Source organism: Neovison vison, chromosome 4 (genome assembly GCF_020171115.1).
Source record: "Neovison vison isolate M4711 chromosome 4, ASM_NN_V1, whole genome shotgun sequence".
In the NCBI taxonomy this organism is placed as follows: Eukaryota; Metazoa; Chordata; class Mammalia; order Carnivora; family Mustelidae; genus Neogale; species Neogale vison.
Window position 1 is genome coordinate 189,023,716 of NC_058094.1, and position 26,989 is coordinate 189,050,704.

General features: G+C 37.4%; 1 protein-coding gene across 3 annotated transcripts in view; it reads right to left on the bottom strand.

Moving 5' to 3' along the window:
- The window catches only part of DPY19L1 (dpy-19 like C-mannosyltransferase 1), a 94,916-nt gene that overhangs the window by 38,867 nt on the left and 29,060 nt on the right, over positions 1–26,989 (bottom strand). For all 3 annotated transcript variants that reach the window (XM_044246353.1, XM_044246352.1, XM_044246351.1), the window contains exons 7-9: positions 12,896–12,953; positions 4,055–4,146; positions 2,052–2,151 (exon numbers count right to left, since the gene is read on the bottom strand). In XM_044246353.1, the coding sequence (XP_044102288.1) occupies positions 2,052–2,151; positions 4,055–4,146; positions 12,896–12,953 (250 nt within the window). The remainder of the gene's footprint in view (positions 1–2,051; positions 2,152–4,054; positions 4,147–12,895; positions 12,954–26,989) is intronic.

A 26,989-nucleotide genomic window follows, 5' to 3' on the forward strand; every position in this document is an offset into this window, starting at 1 on the left:
TCAAATTATTATTGAATATAGTCAATATATTAATATAGCAAATACAGATTGAATTTTTTTTTCCATGAACAGCTCTCTCAATTAACCTTGTGAATTATCTACTTTGTGGATTATTCAAAAACAATACTCACTTTAATGTCAGGGTGACTCTACTGCCAACATGTACAATTACAAAGTGCTTTTGCCCAATCAAGAAATACGAAAATTTAATTATAACAGATGACAATTAATACATAATTGGGAAAGGTACATTAATCTCAAAAGTAACTGCATAATGCATGTGTGTAAAAATGCATTAAGTTCTGCGTATTAGTCACTCTTTACAAGAATCTCCATTAGTGTTCATTCGAACAAACATTCAAATATTCGTTGTAATCAAATTTATCAAATTTCAAATTAGAAGGAGTACTTTCATTACTTTTAACTTTCTTTAGAGTTTTGAAGAAACCTGCATAGGTATTGACCAAGAATTCAAAGAGTACTGGAGTTATTTAGGTGAGTTAATTGATTAAATGATGATGGTGTACCTCTTAGTAAAATGTAGTTACTATGCCACACAATGCCTCTCCACCCTTCTTCGTGGAGAAAGCAACTCAGATTAAATCCCATGCTTCCCCTGCTACACAAACATGGTATAAATAAGCAGCAAAGTAGCTGAATACTTAAAGATATAATTATGTTTCATTAATTATTTTTTTTTTACCTCCAAGCAATCCAAAATCTATGACAGATTTTCCCATGAGCAAGAAAAACAAGATTTCCCTTTCCCCAGATTTATCCATGGGAACACTGCACTGCTGAAGGAGGAGACTCGTATGACACTGTTAACTGTGAGCAAGTGTGCCTTGTTACTTGACGTAAGCCCCGCACTCCATGAAACACCTTCTCCCACTCACCCCCCAAAACTCAGGTCATCACCCCTAGCTGGAAGACATGGGAACTCTCCCTTTCCACCCCAGGGCCAAGCAATACACAGTGGACCTACAAGGGTAGAATCTTTAAGAAGTGTCTTTCAGGGACTTTTTTTTTGTTTCATTTTCTTTTCAGGAACATTTTTAACCAGGAACATTTAAAATGTCACCACGCTAAAGAAGATAAAGGAATCTAAAAGGTGGGATCAAAGAAAGAATTAAGTACAAATAGGTTCTTTTTTAAAAAATACTGAAAAACCTGGCGATTCACAGACCTGTACCCCTGGGGATAAAAATATATTGTATGTTTATAAAAAATTAAAAATTAAAAAAAAAATACTGAAAAAAGCAGCTAACCTTTCTGACATCTTGCTAAGTATTCAGCACGGTGTTCAGTCTTATACACATTCTCTCATCTGATCCTAACCCTTATTTTCTTTATCTCACCAATGAGAAAACTGAAACTAAGCACAGCTAAGCAGTCTGTCCAGGTCAAACTGCTAGTGGATAGAGTTAGGACTCAAGCAAGACATGTCTCAGAAGATTGCAGAACAACTCCAAGCTGCTTTATGTGAACATGAATACGGCCAGCAGAGAGAGAAGCAGAAGTTGCTGGGGTGCTGGGGACGGGAGCAGCACAGGCAGAGCCTGGCACACAGTTTACTCCCTCTCTCAGCAGGCATCTTCACCTCGCTCCATGCACCTCTACTTGAAGAGAGAGGGAGGCAAGAATGCACAGAAAAATGACAAATTACAGACTGGTAGAGGAGTTATATAAATAACTATTTATTTGTCCTATGTTATCTTACGTGCATTTATCCTATGTGTAAGTATGCACAGCATTCATCATAAAAGAAGTACACTTATTTAAGAGAAATGGTTGAAGTTATAGCGCTAGTCCTCTTTTAAGGACACTAACAATACTGAAGAACAAAGGATTCTTACTGATTTGAATTCAATAAATGCATTCTACTAGTAAGTAAATAACTAATATTCACTAATAAATAAATCTCACATATTTGCCTACCCTGAACTTTCTTTAAGAATCATATAAGATCTCAGTTCTATAATTTTACACAAATGAGTTCACAAAATAAAATATACCAAGCTTAATTCAGCTTAAATATCCAAGTGCCTTACCTGAGTAAGAAGTACAAACTGAGCAAACTGCCATGGAAGCATGAAAAATACATTGGAAATGCAGAGTGCAATCAAGCTTCCCCTGTAAAGTTTTGTAGCCCTTGGGAAGAGAAAATAAACATCAGTAAGTTTGACCACAAGGTATTCTAGCATGGGCCCAAACTGCTGCAAATTAGAATCTCTAAACATGATCTCATTATAACATAAACCAGACATAAGATGAACCAATGGGTTCAAAATTATACTTCCCGACACTCAGTTACAACAACTTTCCGTGAAAACTAAATGCCCATTATTACTGTAAAAAACAAAGCTTGCCAAAGACAGAGAGGGCAGCTGGGTCAGTACATCCATTGAATTTTGTCAAACTCTATTTTGGTAAATTCATAATCGAACATATTTAATGCTGCATCCAATAGCTTCATTTGGGGAGACAGAGAATGTCTATAAAAAACCACAGACAGCAGCATATTCCAAGTGATAGCAGTGTTCTGCAGACAAAGAGAATTGAGACTATGGGCCGAGCAGTGGGCGACTCCATGGAGGATGTGAGGGGACAGCTGGGTCCTGCACAGAAGGACACACAAGAGAAGAGGCGACAAAGGCCAGAGGCCAATCTGGAGCCAAGGCCTCTCTTTGGTCCTGAGTTGCAGTTTAGGGGGTTTTTAGAAAGGTGAGGTAATTTTATCTTTCATGCTAGTTTTAAGAAGTACTTTTCTCCTAAATCAGTGAGCTCATGTGAAGCCCCCAAAACATTTAACGCCTTCACAAAGTGAAGTGTATATGCAGCATCTCAAGGTTACTAGGTCTGCACCTTAAAGAAATGCTCCTCAGGATAAACCTACCTGGGGCACTAAGCACCACAAGATGCCTTTCTTTACTTCCCTAAGTATCCCTTCTCCAAAGACATCCCCCTCTGCTATTCTAATCCAACTCTTTCTATCATGTCCCTCAATCAAGTCTTTTAAAAATCTAGGTCACCTATTTGTGAGCTATGAAATCACTTTATTAGATAAAATCCCGAAAGTTTTAATGGAATGAGTACAACCCACATTCAGAGAGAGGCCTGTCTAGAAATACTACCTAAGAGACAAGTCCACATAATTGCTCTACTGCTGCTAAAGTCATCACAGGGGGAAATGGACCATCCAAAGGGTTTGGTGTAACAGACTTCCACCAGCTTCTCCTAAATTCTGCAGATCCTTAAAGGGAGTTCTTAGTGTGAGCCATCTTCAGATTCTCATCATGCTTCATTCTATTTTTTTCCATAGTCCCCATTTTGTTTTATTTTTACCCTCTACATCAAGGTAGCATCTGTCCAAACTCAGTATTTGTCGACAGAAACGGGAGCGAACTGTTCTCAGTCCTATTCTCTTCCACTCATATGGTGCTTGAATCTCTGTAAGGTCTCTAGCTGAAGGCCAGATGAACATGGGAGAACCCAATCCAATCCTGAATTTCCAGCACAAGTTTTCCTAGTTTAGCTCTGGCCTACTGAGTGGTTTCTTTCTAAGCCTACTATCTGATGCTCAAGGATGCTAAGCAAATATAGGAAGAAGAATAACATGTTAACATACCTGGCCATGATTACACTACAAACTGCTCTTTCCTCTGAAGGACTCTATCATACAGGTCACGCTCTATTACCATCAGTCTTCCCCCTTCCTCCTGCCTACTTTCTGGGAAGCTGTGATGGTGGCAGAGAATGACACAAGAAAGTGGAGATGGCAGAAGTGAAAGCAAATTTGCTGCTCCTTGAGCAGCTCTGTGGGCCACTAAGGAAAAAGGAAGAAGACTGGAAGGCAGACGAAGGAAATGTTTTCGGTAGTAAATATTTTGAAGTGACATGCTTAAAATAACCATGAATTCAACTTAGCAACATCATCTTAATTTTTTTTAATTACACTGACTGTTTTTATTATGGAAACTTTAAAAAAAATCCCAGCTTAAGTTTACTCAGTGCAAAACAAACACACCAAAGACCTAAGGAGAGTCAAAGTTACCTGAGAATGTGAGTCACAAGCAACATCTGAAGTACGAGGAATGGATAGGAGAAGCTTTCCCGGAGGGGTGGTGTCCACATCACACGGGTGCACTGAAAACACAATTTGTAATGTATGGTCTCTTTGTGAAATTTGTTAAGTAAGACATAGTAATCGAAAGCAGCTATTCATAAACACAAAAAAGTTTTTCACACATAATTTAAATGGTATGTTGGAAAACAAGCTGCTAGGTTTTCCACCAAGAGCAAAACTAAAAAGTGAGAAGGAAACATTATTGAGAGGGAGACACACATGGCATAAGATCTTGTGAAATATTAACACGAATTATCGACAGCAAATACCAAAAAATTTTAACTAGAGCCTAAAAGGAAAGTACCAGCCAGAAAATGTTCTGCCAAAACTAAAAACATTTCACTGGAATTGGTGTATAAACCAGTTTACTTTGCCCTTCCACTTGAATTTCAGCAAAACATCCATAACCAATACTTGAAAACTCTTTGTAGTCATCAACATTAGCATTTCTATTCACAATGCTCCTAAAAAAGAGCATTCGATTTCTGTTTTTACTTCTCCTTTGCCCAAACTACCCTGGGCTGTGAACATTTAAAAGGGGAAGTGGGGTTCAAATACAAAATAACAAAAGTCCTAAAATGTCATGTACCATCTCTACTGAAGAACTTACTTCGGGCATAATTAAGTAATGTTGCATCCCATTCTCTCTCTCCCTCTGCCCCTCCCCCTACACACACACACACACATGCACCAAGATAAGTAAAATTTAAAAAAAAAATAATGTTCCATCCCAATTTTAGCAGTGTACCATTTTTCTGCCATCTACACTAAATAAATTAGTAAGTCTATCTTTTAATTAGAGGAACACTGCACTGGATGAAATATAAATAATCTGATATTTCCCCAACTAAGCTAGTCACACTAGAAGAAATCACGTCATCTTTCAAGTCAAGCAGTTAAAAACTATACGGAATTACAAAGACCATACTGGAAATAAGCCTTTCCTTTATTTTAGCTCTATCTCAGACTATTAAATCTTTCTACTATTGCTATAGAAAATTTGAGCCAATTTACTTCTCTTTTTAACCAAAATTCACTATCCTCTATGAGATTTAACATAACTATTTATAAATGAAGTATACACACAAGAGAATTCTGAAAAAATTTGAAAAAGTCTTTTTTGATGTGTATTTGTTGTTACTGGAACACAATTTTAAAAATCTGTTGGTTCACAAAATTAACTAGAAATTTTAATATGATTGATAGTAGAGATATATAACCACAATTTACAAAGTTATCAATCTCTATGCAAAAATCAAGAAGAGAAAATATTTTAACCCTGTAATGTACAATTAGAGAATTTTCTTCATACACACTGTTCACTCACATTATTTTGTTACCCAATTTCAACTATGTTGCCATCCCTTAGAAATCTGTTTCTTTTAATAGCTGAAAGCACTCAATTCTCTCAAATTCAATCGCACTCTTTGTAAAGTAGGATGAGAAGGCTAAATTACAGAATTGAAACAAAGAGCAAGATCTTTCGCCTCTACAGTGTTAAGAATGAATGAACGCAAATATGTGAAAGCTTCTTATTGATTCTCCAATAACACAACATGCTTCACTAGATGTGCTACAAACATAATTGCTGGTCCAGATGACCCCATGTAATCTGAAAACATAAAGTAAACATATTTGCTTTAATCATACCTTAAGTTTCAACAAATAAATATTATGTTATAATACAGCTCCCTATATAGGTGGACAGTTCAGAACGCCAATGCCTTCTAAAGGCATTATCTTGAAATTTAGGAATTAAAGAAGGGAATAAATTGCGAACTCCTTCACAAGGCATTACATCACTGTATGAAGCACTCAGGCAAAATACAAGACATTCCTCAATGGTGAAAATGAACTCAATGAAAATCTGACTTTCCTTTAACTGTCCTCTTAGAGTATATAATTTTTAGCACACATCTCAAAGCACTGAATAACACAGCAGCATAATACTGCCTAGATATTGACAAGAACAAGCTCCTATTGTCTCTTTAGAAAGCATAAATTTTAAATCATTTACTCGAGAATCAAAAACCAAGGAATTTTAGTAATAGGAAGCTTCATTTGTCAAGCTTTACTTTCAAAATAGCTCACTTTTACTATTAGATATCTATCATAATGTAATATACTTCTCTCCTTAATGTAAAACTAAATAGGGGTATAACTAACTACTGAATTATAAATTATAGTTAGCATCAGACAGATCATATTTAAGGTTTGTTCCAAGAGTTCTGACTAGAGTAGACATTTGTAGGATTAGTTATAAATTGCTGTTGGTATAATGTTTAGGTTTAAAACAAATCGTCCCACTTCTGAATGCTATGCAGACTTATTAGTTATAATACTGCTTTACATTGTTAGTGTTAACTATAATACTGTGTTAAATCTTGAACTTACAAATGCTTTCAAAAAAACATATGTGGGCACTGGGTGTGGTGAAAAAATAATGAATACTGTTTTTCTGAAAATAAATAAATTGTAAAAAAAAACATATGTGGTCAACATGAAATTATAATCTTCAAAAAGGAGAGAAAATGGGAAAAACAAAATATATGAAGAGAAGATATTGGTTAAAATTTTTCCAAAACTGATAAAAACAACAACCCATAGAACAAAGATGTTCAGTGAGCTGTCAACGGGGCACATACAAAGACGACCAAATTTAAGTTTATTACCATCAAATGAATAAAAAACAAATATAAAAAGAAAGTCTTCAAACCCACCAGAGAAGAGACACTCCACATGCAGAGTGACAATAAGAACAATAACTGACATCTCATTAAACAACGGAAAACAGAAGACAATAGAATGACATTTAAAGTGCTGAAAGGTAAAGATACCAACCTAGAATTCTTACCCAGCAAAAATACACTTCAAAAAATGAAGGCAAAATACAGACATTTTTAGACAGGCAAAAGCTAAGAGACCTTGTTGGCAAGAGATCTTCACCACAATGTTAAATAAAGTTCTTAAGACTGAAGAGAAATTATACCAGATAGAAACCCAGATCAGTAGGACAAAAAATATTACTGAAACCCAAACACAAATATTCAGATGTGAAAGACTAGGTGATAAAAAGGGAGGGAAGTATGCAAGGCAAAGGAGACAGTGTATACCAAAGCCCTAAGAAAGGAAAAGGAGTAGTCCTCTCTGGGAACTAGAGAAGGAAGGACAGTGGGACTGAAGCAAAGAAAACAGCCTGGACAGCAGTGAGAGACCCAGAGGGGCCCAGGTCATGAAGTGGGCTGTAGGCTAGTCTAGTTCTATTACATTCTAGGTAGTTTTCATCTAAGCAATATTTACATTCTCATCTAAGATCAGCACACTCTTTTTTTTTTTTTGTGGACTTGTGGAGTTAATGCAAGTTTAGTGTAAATTCACAAATCCATAAGCACACCTCTCAATAGCTTGAATAAATAATGCATCTTGCACTCATACTATATTCCAAATTAATGTAAAAAATAATTTAAGCCGTATCACTCTTCTGCATGTAACCCTCCAATGGCCTTTCCACCTTCTTCAAATGAAACTTACGATGACCAACAAGGACTAGAGAAAGGCTCCTTCCATCTCCCACTTCCCATTATTAACTGGCCTCATTTCTTCCGCTCTCTGCTCCTGTCACAAAAGCCTCCTTGCTGCTCCCCATATAAGCCAGTATTCCCCCACCTTAGGTAGAAGATGGTCCTACCTTCACATGATTATCTACAAAGACAGGGATCTTTGCTTTACTGACTTATCAACAAATCCTAGGCATCTACAAGTACCTGGCATACAGTGAGCCCTCTGTATATACTGTCCTTATTGAGCTGAATAAAAAGAATGGAAAAAAAAGAAGAGCCAGAATAAATGTCCAGGCCCAAATGGGACCCTACAAGAAAGTGAAGAAAGAAAGGGACAAAGGGAAGGAGGGAAGAAGAAGAAGAAAGAGAAACAGAGAGAAAGGGAAGAGAAAAAGTTTCACAAATTAGCAAGGAAAGATCTCTGTACTTTTCACTTGTGAAAGATAAACCTTGGTATTATCTTTGAAATCCTGCTTCCCTAAGAACCATATGTGCTGAGAGAAATTTGGAGAAATTACTGGTTAATCAGGAAACTTAGAATCCTGTCCCTGCTTTACAACCTTGACTCAAACAGTTAACCTTTCAGTGCTTCCAATTATTATACAAACTGGAACATTATTATTTACTACTTATCTACCATACAAGAACATTCTAAGGATTAATGAGACTCTTTTCAAAGTATTCTAAGAATGGTTTTCCAAATCTTACATAAATAACATAAATATGTCAATAACTAATTAGAAACAAGGACAATTACATGTACATTATCTCAGTTCAGTTAAAAAATACTTAAGAAACTAATATGGGTCAGAAATATGTTATGGGTAACAAAGAAAGGTTAATTAGATATGCCTCTAATATGCCTCTTTCATATACTACTTAGATTTACTTAGGTTTCAAAAAAAGGGGGGATTTTCCTCCTCATAAATGTGCCTATCTTTTTATCTGTGAGGATATTTTATATAAAACACAATCAATCATGCCTGGTAATAACTTTTCTAAAAATCTCTTCATGAAAAAGGTAAACAAAATTACTTCATGTATAATGAATTTTTAATAGTCAAAAATTAAAGAAAAATATTATATCTCATTTTTTTCCATATACTCCTCTAACTGCTTTCCAGTTAGAGTGATAAAAATCCGACAGCATCAAGCCATGGAACATACATCTGATCTTGTAATAAGGAAGGATTTAAAAGGCAGAGCAAAACTTTTAGCATTCCTCTTAGCAATTATTCTCAACAGGGACAGAGTCAACATTTAATAAAAAAAGCTTGATAAGTGAAAACATCAACATAATTTTTATTATGAAATGTATAGCCTCAATATCATCAATCATTACTATGAGCAATCAGTGAGTTCTTTCTTACATCTTCACAGGTTCCAGATTTGAAGGTTTCAACTTCTGTTTTAAATCATTTGATTAATCCCTTTATCATCTTGCAGTTCTTTTGTTGAGGCCAAAATTTTCCCTTGTAAAACCATCTGAGTGAAAAGAGTATTTTCAAAAGTACATCATAGTCTATCTTAGACTCAAATACAGAGCAAACTGAATAATGGAAATAGAACTTAAAAGCAAGTAACAACTCACAACTATTTTTTGGTATGTAAACCACTCATTGGCATGATTAGCATAACTCTCCTAAGAAAAACGGATACCAAGTACCAGTCAGTAACCCACCAACAATTTCAGTGAGTACACTGTGACACTTGAACAGAGTTCACTAAATGTGGGAATGGGTACTACCACAGCAGATACTTCCCTCATATAAAAATTATAGACTTGGGGCAACATTTTTAAGATTTAGGAAAATAATTGGGTCTCAATCTCACAGTCTGAAAACCAAAATAAATATTAAATTATTTTAGTTACTTAAGTTCTTAACTTATTTTACCCAAAGCTACAGTTTATTCCCTCAATTTTAATGTCTTTACAAATGGTCCCTTTTCTACTTGAAAGCTAAGTTACTGATATAAGTATGATTCTCTACTTGACTATTTCAGCAAAACTGAAATTCTAATTCTAATCACATTTAGTCTACCCTCTCCTAACTAGAAAGTGATGTGCAAGCATGTCCAACTTTTGCATCAACATGGATAGGACTGGAGGAGGTCATGCTAAATGATGCTAAATGAAATAAGTCAAGCAGAGAAAGTCAATTATCACATAGCTTCACTTATTTGTGGAACATAAGGAACAGCATGGAGGACATTAGGAGAAGGAAGGCAAAAATTAAAGGGGGGAAATCGGAGGGGGAGATGAAACAATGGACTCCGAGAAACAAACTAAGGGTTTTAGAAGGGAGAGGGGTGGGGAGATGGGTTAGCCCAGTGATGGGGATTAAGGAGGGCACGGATTGCATGGAGCACTGGGTGTTATACACAAACAATGAATCATGGAACACTTCATCAAAAACTAATGATGTACTGTGTGATTAACATAATTTTAAAAAGGGAAAATATTTTAAAAATTAAAAAAAATTGTTTTAGTTTCCTAAAAAAAATAAAAAATTTAAAGATTTTGAAAAAATAAAACAATAAACAGACCAAATAGCTTAAAGGTATCAAAAAAAAAAGTCTATCAACCTGAAAATGAACTGAAATAGTCCAAATTTCACTGGTATAAACTGGAAAGACTTTGTAAGGAATGATGCTCATGCTACATGAGTACCAAAATTATATGAAAAATGTAAGATCAGGAATTGACAGCCTCTAATTTAGACTGAGGGTAACACAGTAGACCTTTCTGCTTCACAAATAGTTGTCATTAAAACTGCAGACCTTGGCTTCAAATTTTTCATCTCTCCTCCAACGTCTTATTGCAAACATTCAAAGCTGCTCCTTTCCTTCACTCTTAAGAAGTTACTTCCAATTTCTTAGGTCATTCTCACAGGATCTGAACCTCCACAAGTTCTGTGTCCATACTACGACATTCAAAAGCATCCACAGTCAAGAAGAGGCCAAAAAAAAATCTTTCTTTTCTCTGTAAAAGTCAGACCATGCCATATTGCAATGATTTTTCTCAAATGCTCTAATTTATAAGGCCATTTTAGCTTTAAATTTCTGTGATTCTAAATTTTAAGCATGTGTTGGTTCAATATCCATTAGTAATCCACTGAACAATAAAAAAGAAGTTCAACCTTGACTTTACAGTTCAGTTTTAGTATGATTACTCTTAGGCTTTGTAACATGTGCATATTCAAATAGCATACACACTGAGTTTATAAATGCAGAAGGATTAATTTACTTCACACAAAACAAGCTGAAGACCTTTCTTCTCTTTCTCTCACACAAGATTCACCATGAAAGAAAACCAGGTAGAGATATATTAATAAAAATTCATTTACAACTACGACTGATACAGTGGAAGGATTTCATTGGTATTCTGAATTTTTATTAGAATTTTATCTAAATTAAGTTATTAATAATAATATAAAGTAACAGTTACATAATGGTTACTATGTGCCAAACATTGCTCCAGGCACTTTACACTTACGAATTCATTTAAACTCCTCAAAAATCCCATGAGATAATACCATCATTACACCCATTTACAAAGCGGAAACTAAGGCAGGTGAGGTTAATGATTTGCTCTGGTCACAGAGCTGCCTAACAGCAAAGCCAGGATTTGAACACAGGTAGCTTGGATCCAGAGTCAACATTTTTTACAACTGTTCTCTTTAGAAAACCCTTGGATATGTGCAAGTTTACAGGTATAATATAATATTCTGAAAAGGAGACTTAAAAATACAACCAAGTGTAATAAGATGCATTAAAATAGAAACATACTATATAGCTCCTACCAAAAAAGTTATTACCACACAAGTAAATTAACTTTATCCATGGTCAACTTATTTCTATTATAGCTAAACATGAATGTTCACACTTTGAAATTATATAAAGAATTGACGCAGAGCCACTATTACTTCAAATCACTAAGAGATTTATCACATAAAGGATATAATGTTCATGAAAAGTTAAGATAAGTGCTAGTGTTAAAATTTGAATTAAAATAAGACCAAACATTTAAAGAATGCTACCATGGACTACATTTAAATTAAAATTAAAAAAGAAACCTGTAGTTCTGGAGGTATAATCTCCTAAAATTTTTTAAGAATATTTGAAAACAAAGAGACAACCCACGGAATGGGAGAAGATATTTGCAAATGACAGTACAGACAAAAGGTTGATATCCAGGATCTATAATGAACTCCTCAAACTCAACACACACAAAACAGACAATCATATCAAAAAATGGGCAGAAGATATGGACAGACACTTCTCCAATAAAGACATACAAATGGCTATCAGACACATGAAAAAATGTTTATCATCACTAGCCATCAGGGAGATTCAAATTAAAACTACATTGAGATATCACCTTACACCAGTTAGAATGGCCAAAATTAGCAAGACAGGAAACAACATGTGTTGGAGAGGATGTGGAGAAAGGGTAACCCTTTCACACTGTTGGTGGGAATGCAAGTTGGTGCAGCCTCTTTGGAGAACAGTGTGGAGATTCCTCAAGAAATTAAAAATAGAACTTCCCTATGACCCTGCCATTGCACTCCTGGGTATTTACCCCAAAGATACAGATGTAGTGAAAAGAAGGGCCATCTGTACCCCAATGTTTATAGCAGCAATGGCCACGGTCGCCAAACTGTGGAAAGAACCAAGATGCCCTTCAACAGACGAATGGATAAGGAAGATGTGGTCCATATACACTATGGAGTATTATGCCTCTATCAGAAAGGATGAATACCCAACTTTTGTAGCAACATGGACGGGACTGGAAGAGATTATGCTGAGTGAAATAAGTCAAGCAGAGAGAGTCAATTATCATATGGTTTCACTTATTTGTGGAGCATAACAAATAGCATGGAGGACATGGGGAGTTAGAGAGGAGAAGGGAGTTGGGGTAAATTGGAAGGGGAGGTGAACCATGAGAGACTATGGACCCTGAAAAACAATCTGAGGGTTTTGAAGGGGCAGGGGGTGGAGGTTGGGGTACCAGGTGGTGGGTATTATAGAGGGCCCGGATTGCATGGAGCACTGGGTGTGGTGCAAAAATAATGAATACTGTTATGCTGAAAATAAAAAATAAATTTAAAAAAAAATTATCAAAAAAAAAGAATATTTGAATTACTACTTCAAGAAGAAACTTGTATTTCTAAAAATACAATTTTGAAAATAGGTATTGACAACCTACCTCTCCATGATTGAAAAAGAAGCACAACACTGTAACCAGGCCTCCCAATCGGCTGCCGCTGGAAAAGAAGATAAAGAACATAACTCAAAAAACAAAAATCCAGGTCAATCCTAACGAAACCATGAAATAATAGAATATGATAAACTTCTAGTTCTACACAGAGTGTTAGCCACACTAGAATTCTACTATGCTTATTTACAAAACAGTTTATTTCCTTTATAGTATCATTAGTCAAAATAAGTTTCATTTTTAAAAGGCATCTTCCATCTTCAAAATGTACCAAAAAAAGTGAATAAAAAGTGGTGACTAGTCATGTTACCAGGCATTGTGCAACCTGACCTTTTTCTTTCTCTCTTTTTTCTTCTTTAGTGCCACATATTTGTGTCCTCTTGCAGTTCCCAAACTATTTTTCTAGGGACACATGATATACATTCAGGAAAGAGGACAGAAGTGCAGAAAAAGTCTTTGTGGTCATAAAGGTAGAAAACACCACACTTGGAAATTCAGAAAGCAAGCCAGCACATTAAAGATTTAATTAATTTGGTATTTCCCAAGACTGATCCCAAGCTACTTTCCTATAGAACATGCTTGAAGAACACAGTTTACAAAGTTTCATCTTTCATCTGTTTTTAGAAACGTGCAAAAGAACACAAATATCAAAATACGACCATCAGGCTTCTAACTCTAGCTAAGAAATCACAATGCCATAGTTCGGCTGTCCTAACAAATAAGCCTTCGTTTGCTGGGGCAAGAGTAATGCAGGTCCCCCACTCTCCTCCCACCCTGGCCAGAAGCATCTGGATATAGGGAAGAAAGGCTGTTCTAGGTTTTTTCTGTCATTTCTTTCACTTTGCTCTTGAGATCTTCTACTCTCTTTAACTCATGCTGTTTTCTCATTATTTTACCCAAATATCCCTCCTCCTTTCTACACAAGCATGTGTAGAACATAGACAAGCCAGGGAGGTAACAAGGAATCAGACACAGGTATTCTAGGCTATGCTACTTATTCCAGGGGATGTATAAATGAGGAAACATGGAGGAGATAGAGGAGATGGCTGGGCTAATCCATGTAGAGAGCACACACCCCTTCCGCATCCCTCCCAGCCTCCCAGGAGAGAGGGGGGCTGGCAGTCCCAGCACAGGGGGCCAGTCAGCCTCAGCACAAGACAAGGGGTAAGTCTGCATGTTCAGCAGCGAGTGGTTTATGGAGTTGCCATTTTCCCTACAGAGTTTCCAGCCCTTTGCTGCTCTAGAGAAGAGATGGCAGCGTGAGAAGTTTGAGGAAGGGGGTTGTCTGAAATACCACCTGCATTTAAGGACAGAGGTAACAAGGGAAAACAGAAGGGCTGCAGAGCCTCGTTAAGGGATTATGGGAAGCTGGAAGACCACAAATTTATAGGACACTAATGGAACAACTGTGCGATTTTTCTTTACCGATGATCAACCTAGACCAGCACAAATGAAATATAAAGGGGCAAAGAAACGACATTTTGGCCAGAAAATGACTGAAGTGATGAATCTACAGAAATAAGAGGAACAGATAAAGGAGTCAGAAAGTCATACAGGCTGGGAAGCGGAAGACAGGGCTCTCCCCTACGAGGCCCAGTACACTTCAAAAAATCAACCAACAGGCAGGCCAGCACCAGGCTTCACAGCAAGTCATAAGAAATTAGTTAAGTGTGAGTTATGGGTTAAAATAAATAAATAGTAATGTTTTGAACTTATGTCAACAAGACAGAAAAGTGCAAAGGTCTATGTATTTTTTTTTAAGATTTATTTATTTGACAGATGGAGATTACAAGTAGGCAGAGAGGCAGGCAGAGAGAAGGGGGGGGGGAAACAGACTCCCTGCTGAGCAGAGAGCCTGCCTGAGGCGGGGCTCGATCCCAGGACCCTTGGATCATGACCAGAGCTGAAGGCAGAGGCTTTAACCCACTGAGCCACCCAGGCGCCAGGTCTATGTATTTTAAAAATTGTTCTCCTCATTGCCACCCTTCTCTCAATCCTATTCATCCAAGATAATCAATAACATTTGTGTGTGTGTCCACCTGCCCAGATCATTCTCTATACCCATATATTAATGTGATCACGTTATTAACACCTCCTTGAAATTTATTCCTTTTCTAATTATTCTATTATGAAGATTATTCCTTTTTTTAAAATATTTTTTTTATTTATTTGACAGAGATCACAAGTAGGCAGAGAGGCAAGCAGAGAGAGAGGGGAAGCAGGCTCCCAGCTGAGCAGAGAGCCTGCCTGAGGCGGAGTTCGATCCCAGGACCCTTGGATCATGACGCGAGCTGAAGGCAGAGACTTTAACCCACTGAGCCTCTCAGGTGCCCCTATAAAGATTATTCCTAATCAATACATGTAACCCAAGACATCCTTATTAATAGATGTCAAACATTGCATAGGACAAATACTACATACTACAATTTGTTCAGACCTTTCCCTATTATCAAACATATAGGTATCTTTAAATTTCTTACTATTACAGAAAGATGTTAAAATAAATATCCTTGTACATGTAAATATTGGTGTTTTTATTCCTACAGGACAGACCTAACTGTGAGACTGCCAAGTCAGAGACTGTGAACCAGAAAATGCCATACCAGTCCACACACCCTCCCCACCCACAGTGTATGAGGTGTCTGCTTCTCCAGAACACAGAATCTGATGTGTCCAGACCCTTTTATATTTTGCCCACTGTGTAGGCGGAAACTTTTTTCTCACTGTTATTTTGATTTGTACCTCTTGCCTACTAGCATGGGGCATCGTTTTTATGGGCTTTGGGGACAATGTGCATTTTCTCATCTGTGAACTGCCTGTTTACATTCTTGTCCATTTTTCTATCGGATCATCTATTTCCCTATGCAAAGATTAAGGGTATCAATTTTTTGACTGTTATATGTGTGATTAAGTCTTTTGATTTAAGTTGTGGTGTATTCTGCCAAAAAGAAATTTTAAATTTTATGTTGTTAAATGTCAATATTTTCCTTTATTTCTCCTATAGTCCTTGTTTTGTCTGTGATGATATTTCCTACCTCAAAATGACACAGTGTTCTAAATCTTCTAGTATCATTGTATTTTACATTTAAATCTCTCACCACAGAATGTATGTATAAAGCCCTAATTTTGTCCTCTTTGAAACAGATATCCAATTATGCTAACACCATTTATCAAATAAACATTCCTTTTTCTAGTGTAATGAAATTCAGACTTTATCATACATTAATTTCTCACAATACTAGAATCTGTTAATTCCAGTCAATTGATTTAATTCTATATTTTATATATCAAAATGCTTTCATTTCTGTAATATTAACATATGATAAGGAAAATTCTCCACCCCTAAGTATTCTAACATTTTATTTTTTTTATTAATATATAATGTATTATTAGCCCCAGGGGTACAAGTCTGTGAATCACCAGGTTTACACACTTCACAGCACTCACCACAGCACATACCTTCCCCAATGTCCATACCACCCTCTCCCTACCCCGCTCCTCCCAGCAACCCTCAGTTTGTTTTGTGAGATTTAAGAGTCTCTTATGGTTTGTCTCCCTCCCAATCCCATCTTATTTCACTTATTCTATTCCTACCCCCAAATCCCTCACATTGCTTCTCAACTTCCTCATATCAGGGAGATCATATGATAATTGTCTTTCTCTGATTGACTTATTTCGCTAAGCATAATACCCTCTAGTTCCATCCACATCATCAGAAATGGCAAGATTTCATTTCTTTTGATGGCTGCATAGTATTCCATTGTATATGTATACCACATCTTCTTTATCCATTCATCTGTTGATGGATATCTAGGTTCTTTCCATCTAACATTTTTTTAAAAAATTTTATTTATTTTTTAAATTTCTTTTTAGTGTTCCAGAATTCATTGTTTATGCACCACACCCAGTGCTTCATGCAATACGTGCCCTCCATAATATCCACCACCAGGCTCACTCAACCTCCCACTGCCTGCCCCTCCAAAACCCTCGGATTGTTTTTCACAGTCCACAATCTCTTATGGTTCGTCTCCCCTCCAATTTCCCCCAACTCTCTTCTCCTCTCCATCTCCCCATGTTCTCCATGTTATTCCTTATGCTCCACAAATAAGCGAAACCATATAATTGAATCTCTCTGCTTGACTTATTTCACTCAGCATAATCTCTTCCAGTTCCATCCATGTAGATACAAAAGTTGGATATTCATCCTTTCTGATGGAGGCATAATACGCCATTGTATATATGGACTACATCTTCCTTATCCATTCGTCCATCGAAGGGCACCTTGGTTCTTTCCACAGTTTGGCGACTGTGGACATTGCTGTTATGAACATTGGGATACAGATGGCCCTTCTTTTCATGACATTTGTACCTTTGGGGTAAATACTCAGTAGTGCCATTGCAGGGTTATAGAGAAGCTCTATTTTTAATTCCTTAAGGAATCTCCACACTGTTTTCCAAAGTGGCTACACCAACTTGCATTCCCACCAACAGTGTAAGAGGGTTCCCCTTTCTCCACATCCTCTCCAACATGCGTTGTTTACTGTCTTGTTAATTTTTATTCTAACGTTTTTTAGGTAATTCTAACCAGTGCCCCCTCTCACACGCAAAACACACACAAAAAAGTGCTGTTTTTCTAATCATAAGGTCATTAAATTTATATATAATTTTGGAAGAACTGTCATTTATGTGATGGTAATTCTGCCTATTCAGTTGGATAGTATGTCTCTCTCCATTTATTCAATTCTATTTCTTTAAATAAAAATGTTATGGAGAAGCAATACAGCCACCAGATATCTAGAGCTAAAACTTCTAAAAATATGGGGATATGATAAAATCTTATAAAATAAAATTATAGTATAGTATTTTATATGTATTTATGTATTTATATATGTATTATAGTATAGTATTTTAACACTTTCAGACTTTGCAGGTCATATAAGCTAAAGAAAACATACTAAGGATTTGAATGAAATCATCAATAAACTCAATTTTATAAATCTATATATAGTACTTTGATTATACAGAGAATATACATGATTTGTACAGCATCTGGAACACCTAGCTGGAAAGACTCCTCATTCTCTGGTTATAATCCAAAAACAACCTACACAAGAGAGATTGAAAAACAACAACACTTTCGGAAATTAATATACAATTCCCTTTTAAAAATGCCCTGAATGGAAAAAGATTCAAAATTGAAATTTTACAAGATCAAAAAAATTTTTTTTTAATTTTCTATTTATCCATTTGACAGATAGAGATCACAAGAAGCTAGAGAGAAAGGAGGAAGGAAGCAGGCTCCCTGCTGAGCAGAGAGCCTGACATGGGGCTCAATCCCAGGACCCTGGGAACATGACATGAGCTGAAGGCAGAGGCTTTAACCCACTGAGTCACCAGGCACCCCCACAAGATAAAATATAATTTTAATGGCAGAGTAAAGAGAGGGACAGGGATAAAAAGAGGACAAGGACAGAAAAATCCCAAGTCCAATTTCCCAACCAAATCTCATGATGGGGTCTGCTCAAGAAGTCTTCGATCCATACTCGAGTGCCATGTGACCTGTGGGGCTCTGGGACTGGACATTTTCCCAATGGTAGAATCAGTGTGACATCACTCTCTTTTCACTAAATAACTGCCAGATAGGTCGTGGCCCAGCATCTTCCACAAACACAGACAGCTTTGCTTACCTAACCAGGGAGGCAGATTTTCTGGTACACTTTCACGCCCTGCCCAGCTAGGAGGGGAGAACAAAGTTTGCTTATCTACAATAAATATCTGACTTACGATCATTTTGAAATGGTGTGACTTAAAATAACTCTAAAATAGCGTCCCCAGCATTTTACCTCCTTTCCCTCCAATCCTTATAGACTAGCACATAGGTCATTTTATTTTGCTAAACAGAAAAGATGTAATAATCAGAAAACTTAAGACTGATTTTTTTTTCCATTATAGTTCATCAGTTGATATTTCAGCATTCCCTAGTGGTTAAAAAAACATTCTTCTGCAATACTACCACCATCAGAAAATATGAAAGCTCCCATTGTGCAAATTTTAAAATAGTCTAAGTTTGCACATTTATTCATTCATCTTATTCACCTTTTGAGCCTCAATTTCCTCAGGTATAAAATGAAGGGGCAAAAGATCTTAAAAAAATTTTCAATTCTGACATTTAATAATTTACAATTCTCTTCTTTCTCACATCTCTAAGTATCATGGATTCAAATCAATCATCATATTTTGGCAGGTTTGGTTAATCACTGATACTTGTACCTCGATTTACCAAAAAAATCACAAAATGTACAAAGTTCAACATTCAAGGAGAAAAAGAAATCAAGGTTACTTCAGAATGTTATTAAACAACTCTTGGAGTGAGTTAAATTAAATAACTTCTGCTGCGTGAATGCTAATACAAGAGAAAATGAGAGAATAATGTAGAAATAATTGAATTAAGAGAATTCCAGTCTCAAGTTTGACAGGTAAGGCACAAGCACCTTGCTAGCCAGATGAAAAAATGCCCAGCAGACCTGCTGAGAGCTAAGCCTCTTGCCCTAAATTCACACATGGATCCACTGGCTTCTCTAGAGCATAAAAGAAAGCTGCAGAGAGTACAGGTAAGGAATAAGAATGACATCAGGAAGGCAAGAAAAGCTCTCAGCTTAGTCCTTCCAGTCTAATTAAGTACTTCTAGGCAACTAATTAAGGCCTTTAATTTAACTCTTTGTCCGTCAGGGCCAAGAAACAGAAGATTTTATTTACTAGACTGTGAACTTCCCAGGTCATCATCATAGCATGCACAGTGCCTAATACTGGGCGTGAGCCTTGTCTATGGCACAGAGTCAAAAGGTATCTCAGCAGTAAATGAAAACATAAAAACTATCCAACCAAAAGTAGGCTGGCATTCCTTTTTGAGGAGAGGGGACACTGTCAGACAAACACACCACACTTCTCATCACTGCCATCCTTGATCACTGGCCTGGACACACTACCTGCTCATCATCAGAGCCATGGGTTTAGTGGAGTGTCTACTGTGACCCAACCACCACACTGCTTGACTCCCCATCCAGACCTACTACTGTGCCCTCAAGAACCTCCACTACATGGGGAACAACTTCCTTCCAGGAAACCTTGGCCTCTACTCAGATGCTTCCTTCTCCTTCTACCATGAAACCTCACCCTCATCTGAGAAGTTTCCCTTCCTCATGGCACCATGCACCTATATGGCTCAAGACCCAGAGATAAGGCTGAAGCTTCCTCTATTGCTACTTTCAGACATCACCTGGGACCCTTCATGAAACCCTGGTTCTCTGAGCTCATTTCTCTCACTTGCCTCCTCACAGAAGTTCTCTCCTAGTACTCCAGCTCGTTCTCCATAATTCACAGCTGTTCTCCTTCGTCAAGGGCATGTCTAGAGTCTTAACTCACAGAGTCAGGGTCCAGGGTCCCCTGTTCCTCTTCCCCATTCCCTCTATTGCACTGAGGTGGCTTTTTGAGAACTTTCTAATGGTCCTTTTTATGAGCTTCTCTAGACTTAATGTCTGCTGCTCTGTATCACTGTGACCACTCAGATCTGTCTCTGATCTCTTCCTCCTCTTGAATATTTACCTTTCTCTGTCTCCACTCTTCTCCACGGCTTCTCAGCTCTTGTCAGAAAAGCCTGCCCATTCTTTTGTAGACACAGCTAGTCATCAGAAAATGCCTTTTCTTCCACAGGAGGAACCAACCAGTCACAGAGCATAATGTATTCATCTTTTGATTTTCTACTCTATTATTTTCTTTGGTCATTGAAAGTTCATTCTTCTTTGATACCAGAAAGAATTTTTTTAACTGTATTTTTTAAGAGATTTTATTTATTTTGTTTATTTGACAGACAGCGATCACAAGTATGCAGAGAGAGAAAGGTGGAAGCAGGCTCCCCACTGAGCAGAGAGCCAGATGCAGACTCGATCCCAGGATCCTGGGATCATGACCTGAGCTGAAGGCAGAGGCTTTAACCACTGAGCCACCCAGGTGCCCACCCAGAAAGAATTTTTAACTATTTTATTTGTAGATGTGTTCCAGAAGCCCTGAAGGCACTGTAGATTAATCTATATGCCAAACCCTCCTTTAAATTTTGCTAACATCCTCCTTTCTATCCTGAGTAGTGAGAGTGAATAGTCATAGTTAATATAACCAGTTTCTCTATTTTCTTCTCAAGATCCAGCCAAAGTTATCTATGAAGTGACTCAGTGTCCTTTTTAGACTCTGTTGCAGAACAGAGTAGCTTTTCCTGTCAATTATTTACATCAATCAATATACACCTCCCCCGTCCTGTACCTGTTTTAAGGCAAGGCTGAACTTCTTATTCTTTATGCCAATTTAGCTTTGCTTCCATTGTTTTATTTGAGATTTGTCTGTTGTTCATGCTTCATTAAAATATCAAGCATTACTGTTTATGCAGTCTGGATTTTTGGCTAAAAGCATGTCTTAAGTAAGCTATGAATTATACCCGCTCAAAATTTTCAACTCTGTGTTGCTGTGGGTTGTTTAGTTTTGTTGTTTTTTGCTGTTGAAATGTTCATTAACTTGGCCTTCTAGCACATCTTTAATCATTTGGTCTAACAGTTGTATATGAATATTTAAAAGAGAAGTATTTCTCCTTAGTATGCATAAATTTATGAAAGTTATTGGTTGAAAATATTGGCATCTTTTCTCTAAAACCTGTCCCTTTTTAGGTCATTATCTCAGCAAATGACATTTAACCACACCGTTTGCTGCCCAAGTCTGACCTCTAGGATCAGTAACTTTCCTGTGACTCTGTTTCCTCAGAGTTACCTCTTAAAGTGCTAGTTACATATTTCTTCAGTAAATAAATAATCTTAAGACCAGAATCTGAAAAAAAAAAAAAGTGGAATCTGCAGAGTAAATGCTTCAGATGAGTCCACTGAAAAAAATATTTCCTAAATTGGTAAAATTCTAACAACACTTATGTGACAGATAATATATTATTTTTGTGTCTTTTGTAAATAATAATCAAGGGGTTAGGTTTTTTTCCCCCAATAATTTGTTTATTCACTTCATTCAATTAAAAGCTACTTTCTGAAAGCAGGTATTCTTCTAGGTGACTTGCAAGCATTAATTTATTGTATTATCACATAGAAGACAATGTCTCCTAACTCATTTAGGTGTTCTCCCTCCAACCATGGCGCTTCTTAAAAATTCTATAATTTTGTATTCCGGTTAACTTATGAAACACTTCATTTCCCTACTACAACCCTGAAAAACCTTTGTTACATTAAATTTTCTTTTACATCCAAAGGCAAACCAAAGAACTGGCAGTCACTCTAAGTTCTTCCCACATCATTTATTCAAATTATATAAAAACTCAATGTTAACAGGTTCCACCCACGATCTGGAGCTCCCATACAGCTTTCTGTCCTCCAATCTCAATCATGACAGCCTAGGATAGCCAGATAGCTAAGGGAAACTTCTAACATGGTAGGCAAAGACCAAAAGAATTTAAAAAGTGAACTAGAAGATACCAAATTATTTAGGGAGGAAAAAAATCATTAGTATCCTCAGAAAGAAAGATACTGAATCCATGAAACAAAAATAATATACTATTTTTTTAAAAAAAGGAGCATTCAAAAAACAAATGAAAATTCTTGAAAATTAGAAGATAACAAATGAAAAACTGAATAGAAGAGTTGGAAAAATAAAGTTGACAGAATTTCCCAGAATATAAAAGAGCAATGATATTAAAAATGGGAAAATACATGAAAATTAGAGGATCAGGAAATGCAATATCCAAATAACAAAAAGTTCTGAAAGAGAAAATGAAAGGACTGAAGTAAGTGAAGAAATAATCCAAGAAAATTTCCCTGAAATTAAGGGCATAAGGTGCAAGACTGAAACAACACATCACATGCCCAAGATAATATGGGAACAGACAGATCTAGAGCGAGACTTATTGTGAAATTTCAGAAACACGGAGACAGTGAGAAGATTCTATGGTTTTTCAGAAAAAAAAGGGGGGGAATAAAAGGTCACATACAAAAATTTAGGATTCTGAATAATTTAAGAATGCCTGAATAGCACCACATGAAGTAGTAACAGTGTGAAGACTTCACAATTCTGAAGGAAAATGATTTCCAATCCAGAGTTTAATACTCAAGCAAAACTTTCAATCAAACATGAAGACAAAATAAAGGCATTTTCAAACATACATGGATTCAAAAATTTACTTTCCATCAATTCATTCTCAAAAACTTCTAGAAGATGGAAGATGTGCCAGAGTAAAAAAATAAATCAAGAAAGAGGAATACACAGAATATGGCATAAGAGATCCCATCATAAGAGAGCAGTGAAAGAACTCTGGATAGTGAAGGAAAATGCCGAGGTGACAGATGTACACCAACAACAGAAAGCAGTCAGTCCAGAATCAAGTACTGACTCATGCCCAGATCCTCATGTTTTATTTAACCTGAGAATAATGCCCCAGTGAGCCTGGACAGATTGTTGTCTATATTTTGTCTTGGCTTCTACATGCCTTACTGCTGGCATCAGCTAAAGACACTCATTTCACCTACAGAAATTGTTCTGCTTTGGTATGCTCTTGAGAGCCAGGGTACATAGTGGTGAATTTGGAAACAGGCAACTCTTCCCATCACAATATTTCTGCTGAACATTCAGGACCAGGACCACACCCCATTTCTTCCAGATCCCCCTGCCCTACATGCCAGGACTAGCTCATGACCTTGCCTACTAATGTCCTAGGTAGCTGGACTCCTGATTAAAAACCTATATATGATTTCTGAGGCCCAACCATACACAATGACAAAGGTTTACCTGACAGGCCTCACTGAGACAGCTACCCTCTTCACACACTCATGGTTCATGGTCAGTACAATGCAGTCTCTGAGGACTCAGGAAGCCCTGGCCAGTCATGCCCTCCTTTGCATTCCTAACCCCAGCACCTTCATTCTTAGGTCTCTTTATCTGAGACTTTGGGTGGAAGTCCACTTATGGAGGGGTAAAAAAAACCCTGAAGACACTTTTCCCCAGTCTGACTCAGTACCCAGTACTTTTCCATTCCTAGCCATTTTCCTCTCGCCCTCCCCGTTCCTACCTCAGTGTCCATAAAATGCTGGAGCCTTTATGGAGATGACCCCCATGTCTGCACTATTCCCTCAATCTCAGCCCGGGTACTATTCCAGAGGGGCAAGTGGACCAGGGGAGTCTGTGTTTTTTCCAGTTTTAGAATCTTGTTACACTATCACAGTAAGTAATAGAAGGCTTAACTCTTTTGTTTTTAGCTTATTGCTTTAAACAACTACCCCAGTACCTGGCAGCTGAACTCCCCCATCCTACCTAGCTCAGTGGAGCTACTAACAGTCCCTGAAGGTTCCCTCCGGGAGCCCTCCTCCCTACAGAATAGAGACTTACACACACCAAGTCTTAAGAAACTGGCCTCCAGAAACTGTAGCTGACACATGTCAGGGCATCTTATAAAATAAATAACTATAATCATGGATTAACAACATGGCTTTTAGAAAATAATAAAAACAATGTGTTTTGCTTTTAAAAATACCAAAATACTGAGAATTCTAGAAAAAGAGGTACAGCATGAATAAGTTGTATTTGCAAAAACATCTGACTTCATCTCTTCAAGCCAGAGCTTGGCAGCCCAGCCCCACTTCACCATTTGGCTGTGTTTTCTATTTTCTCTTCCACTTTCATTTTCTGTGAAATGGATTGGCTTATCTGACTTCAGAAAACTTTTATCTGTACTATCTTAAAAGAAATATGCTTCTGGAGTAAAAATGTCATACTCAATCTGCCTGTAAATTTATATAATACAATTTATAAAAAGATTCTAACCACAATTATAGATATCCTCCTCTTTATTCTTAACCCACATGTTAAGAAGTCTGCAGCTTCATCCCACTTTAAAAGTTAGAAGGGTGACAAAACTAACCACCAAAGAAGAAAACAATAAGAACTACCTAGCAATTTGAGACCTCTAAAAATACTCATGTCAAGAACATTTTTAAAAATGATGAAAAAGACTGATGAAAGAAGTGACAGAAGACTTTATTCAACACAGTATAAAGCAGGATCACCACTGGAATCTAATTTACACACCCGCCCTCCTCAAGGCACAGGGCAATAGCCAAGGCTCCAGAGAATACAAGGGGCTCTATCATGTGGGAGAACTGTATGCTCATTTGGGGCTGGAAGGAAATGAGTTTAGGATGTATTTGGATAGAGCTAAAGTGACTAACCAGGGTTAAAACAAAACAAAACACTAGCAAACGGAGCAAAGGGAGAACTAGAAAAAGAGAAACCTGTGTCACCACTGCAGTGTCTACAGCCCAGCACGGGCATAAGGCAGAGCACCCCGGGGGGGGCCTAAGAGTCAAGGGGGCCAGCAAGGGACCAGAGCAGTCAAGTGGGTGAAGCTGAAACAGGTCACAGCCTTCTGAGCCAGAAAGAGAAACCAAACAACAGCTCTCTGGAAAGGTTCAAATGCTTTATGTTTTTGTTTTTGTTTTGTTTTGTTTTGAGAGAGAGCAAGGGTTAAACAAGCAGGAGGGGAGGGGCAAAGGGGAGAGGGAGAGCGAGAACCTTAGGCAGTCTCCACACCCAGCCAGCACAAAGCCAGACTCTGGTTTCTATCTCACAACCCTGAGATCATGACCTGACCCAAAATCAAGAGTCAAATGCTTAACTGACTGAGCCACCCAGGTGCCCCAAGACTCAAATGCTTTTAAGCAAAGTCACTCCCTCTTGCTACCCTAAGTAGTGGTCTACAGATCTTTTTTCTACACTCAAACTACAAGAAATGAGACTTTACACTACAACTCAGCATATGCACATGTAGACATGTATATACAATCAACAAACAGAAGTTGCTCTAAATAACACCCATCTTACGAAGTGTTGTGTACTCTCTTATTGATGTTTATAATCTTTTCTTTTTCTTGTAAAAAAAAAAAAAAAAAAAAAAGTCCTGGGCCAAACCCACTAAACTGATTCTAAAATCACCCTGCAGTTTGGCAGACAGCGTGCTCAAGTAGTCACCAGCTAACCTCAGTGAGAGGTGAAATCAATGGTCTCTTAAGATCATAGTTCAGCTTGAATCTGTCCCTCTTTTGGTCAGATTTCTGATTCCTCTCACTGGCTCTGGAATAGTCTCAGACCAGCCAAGGTCATTCATCAACCAGCCCAACCCATTTTTTCAGTCTTCATTTTCTACAACGGCTCTCAATAATCTGCATCCTAGCAAAACTGATCCGCTCTCTACATCCCAGGTTGCCCACCTTTGCCTCTCCCTAAGATTCTTTTCTCCCCAACCTATCCAAAATGCTCTGATGCTCCAAGACACAATTAAAGGAACCCTCCACACAGAATAAATGTCTCCGGCCTCCAGCATTATAATCACTTTCTCCTTGCTGTCTGTGTCCCACTGACACACACCCGGCATGGCTCCAGCTCGCACCTCACCCCACCACATAGTTTCAAAACCCAAGTGTGCCATCTCCAAAAGAAGCCACCTGGTCTATACTTTATGTTGACTAGACAAATGCACATGCATCTCCTATGCAGGGAGAAAACTGCTGTCAGGGGACTGCTGGGGCTGAAGACTGAGAAATCCGAGGTCAGGGCCCAAACCACCTAGAACCTCTCAGTCAGAACCAGAACATCAGGCTCTCCATAGCAGACGGTGTACCTTTGGCCTTTGAAACGATGGCTGTAATAAGCACTACAAGAAAACGATACTGAATGTTTAGTAAACGTTTAGAAATTCTTCTTTAAACTTTAATTCTTTTTTTTAAAAAATAGCATAATACAGATCAGCGATTTAGCAACATTGTCACATTCCATATTTTAACTTCTCTTACTCAAAATCAAATCTCCCAAATGTAGAAAAGCTATCCATTAGTACTCAGCACTAATAGCTGATAGCACCACCCCCCCCAGCCAAAGTAGAGACCTTTGGCTCATCATGATACCAGGCAGCCTTGCTTTCTTTCAAGTCAGCTTCCTCTTCTGATTACGTATACTTCTGATTACGTATACTTTTGGTTATCTTTGTATCTTGCTTCA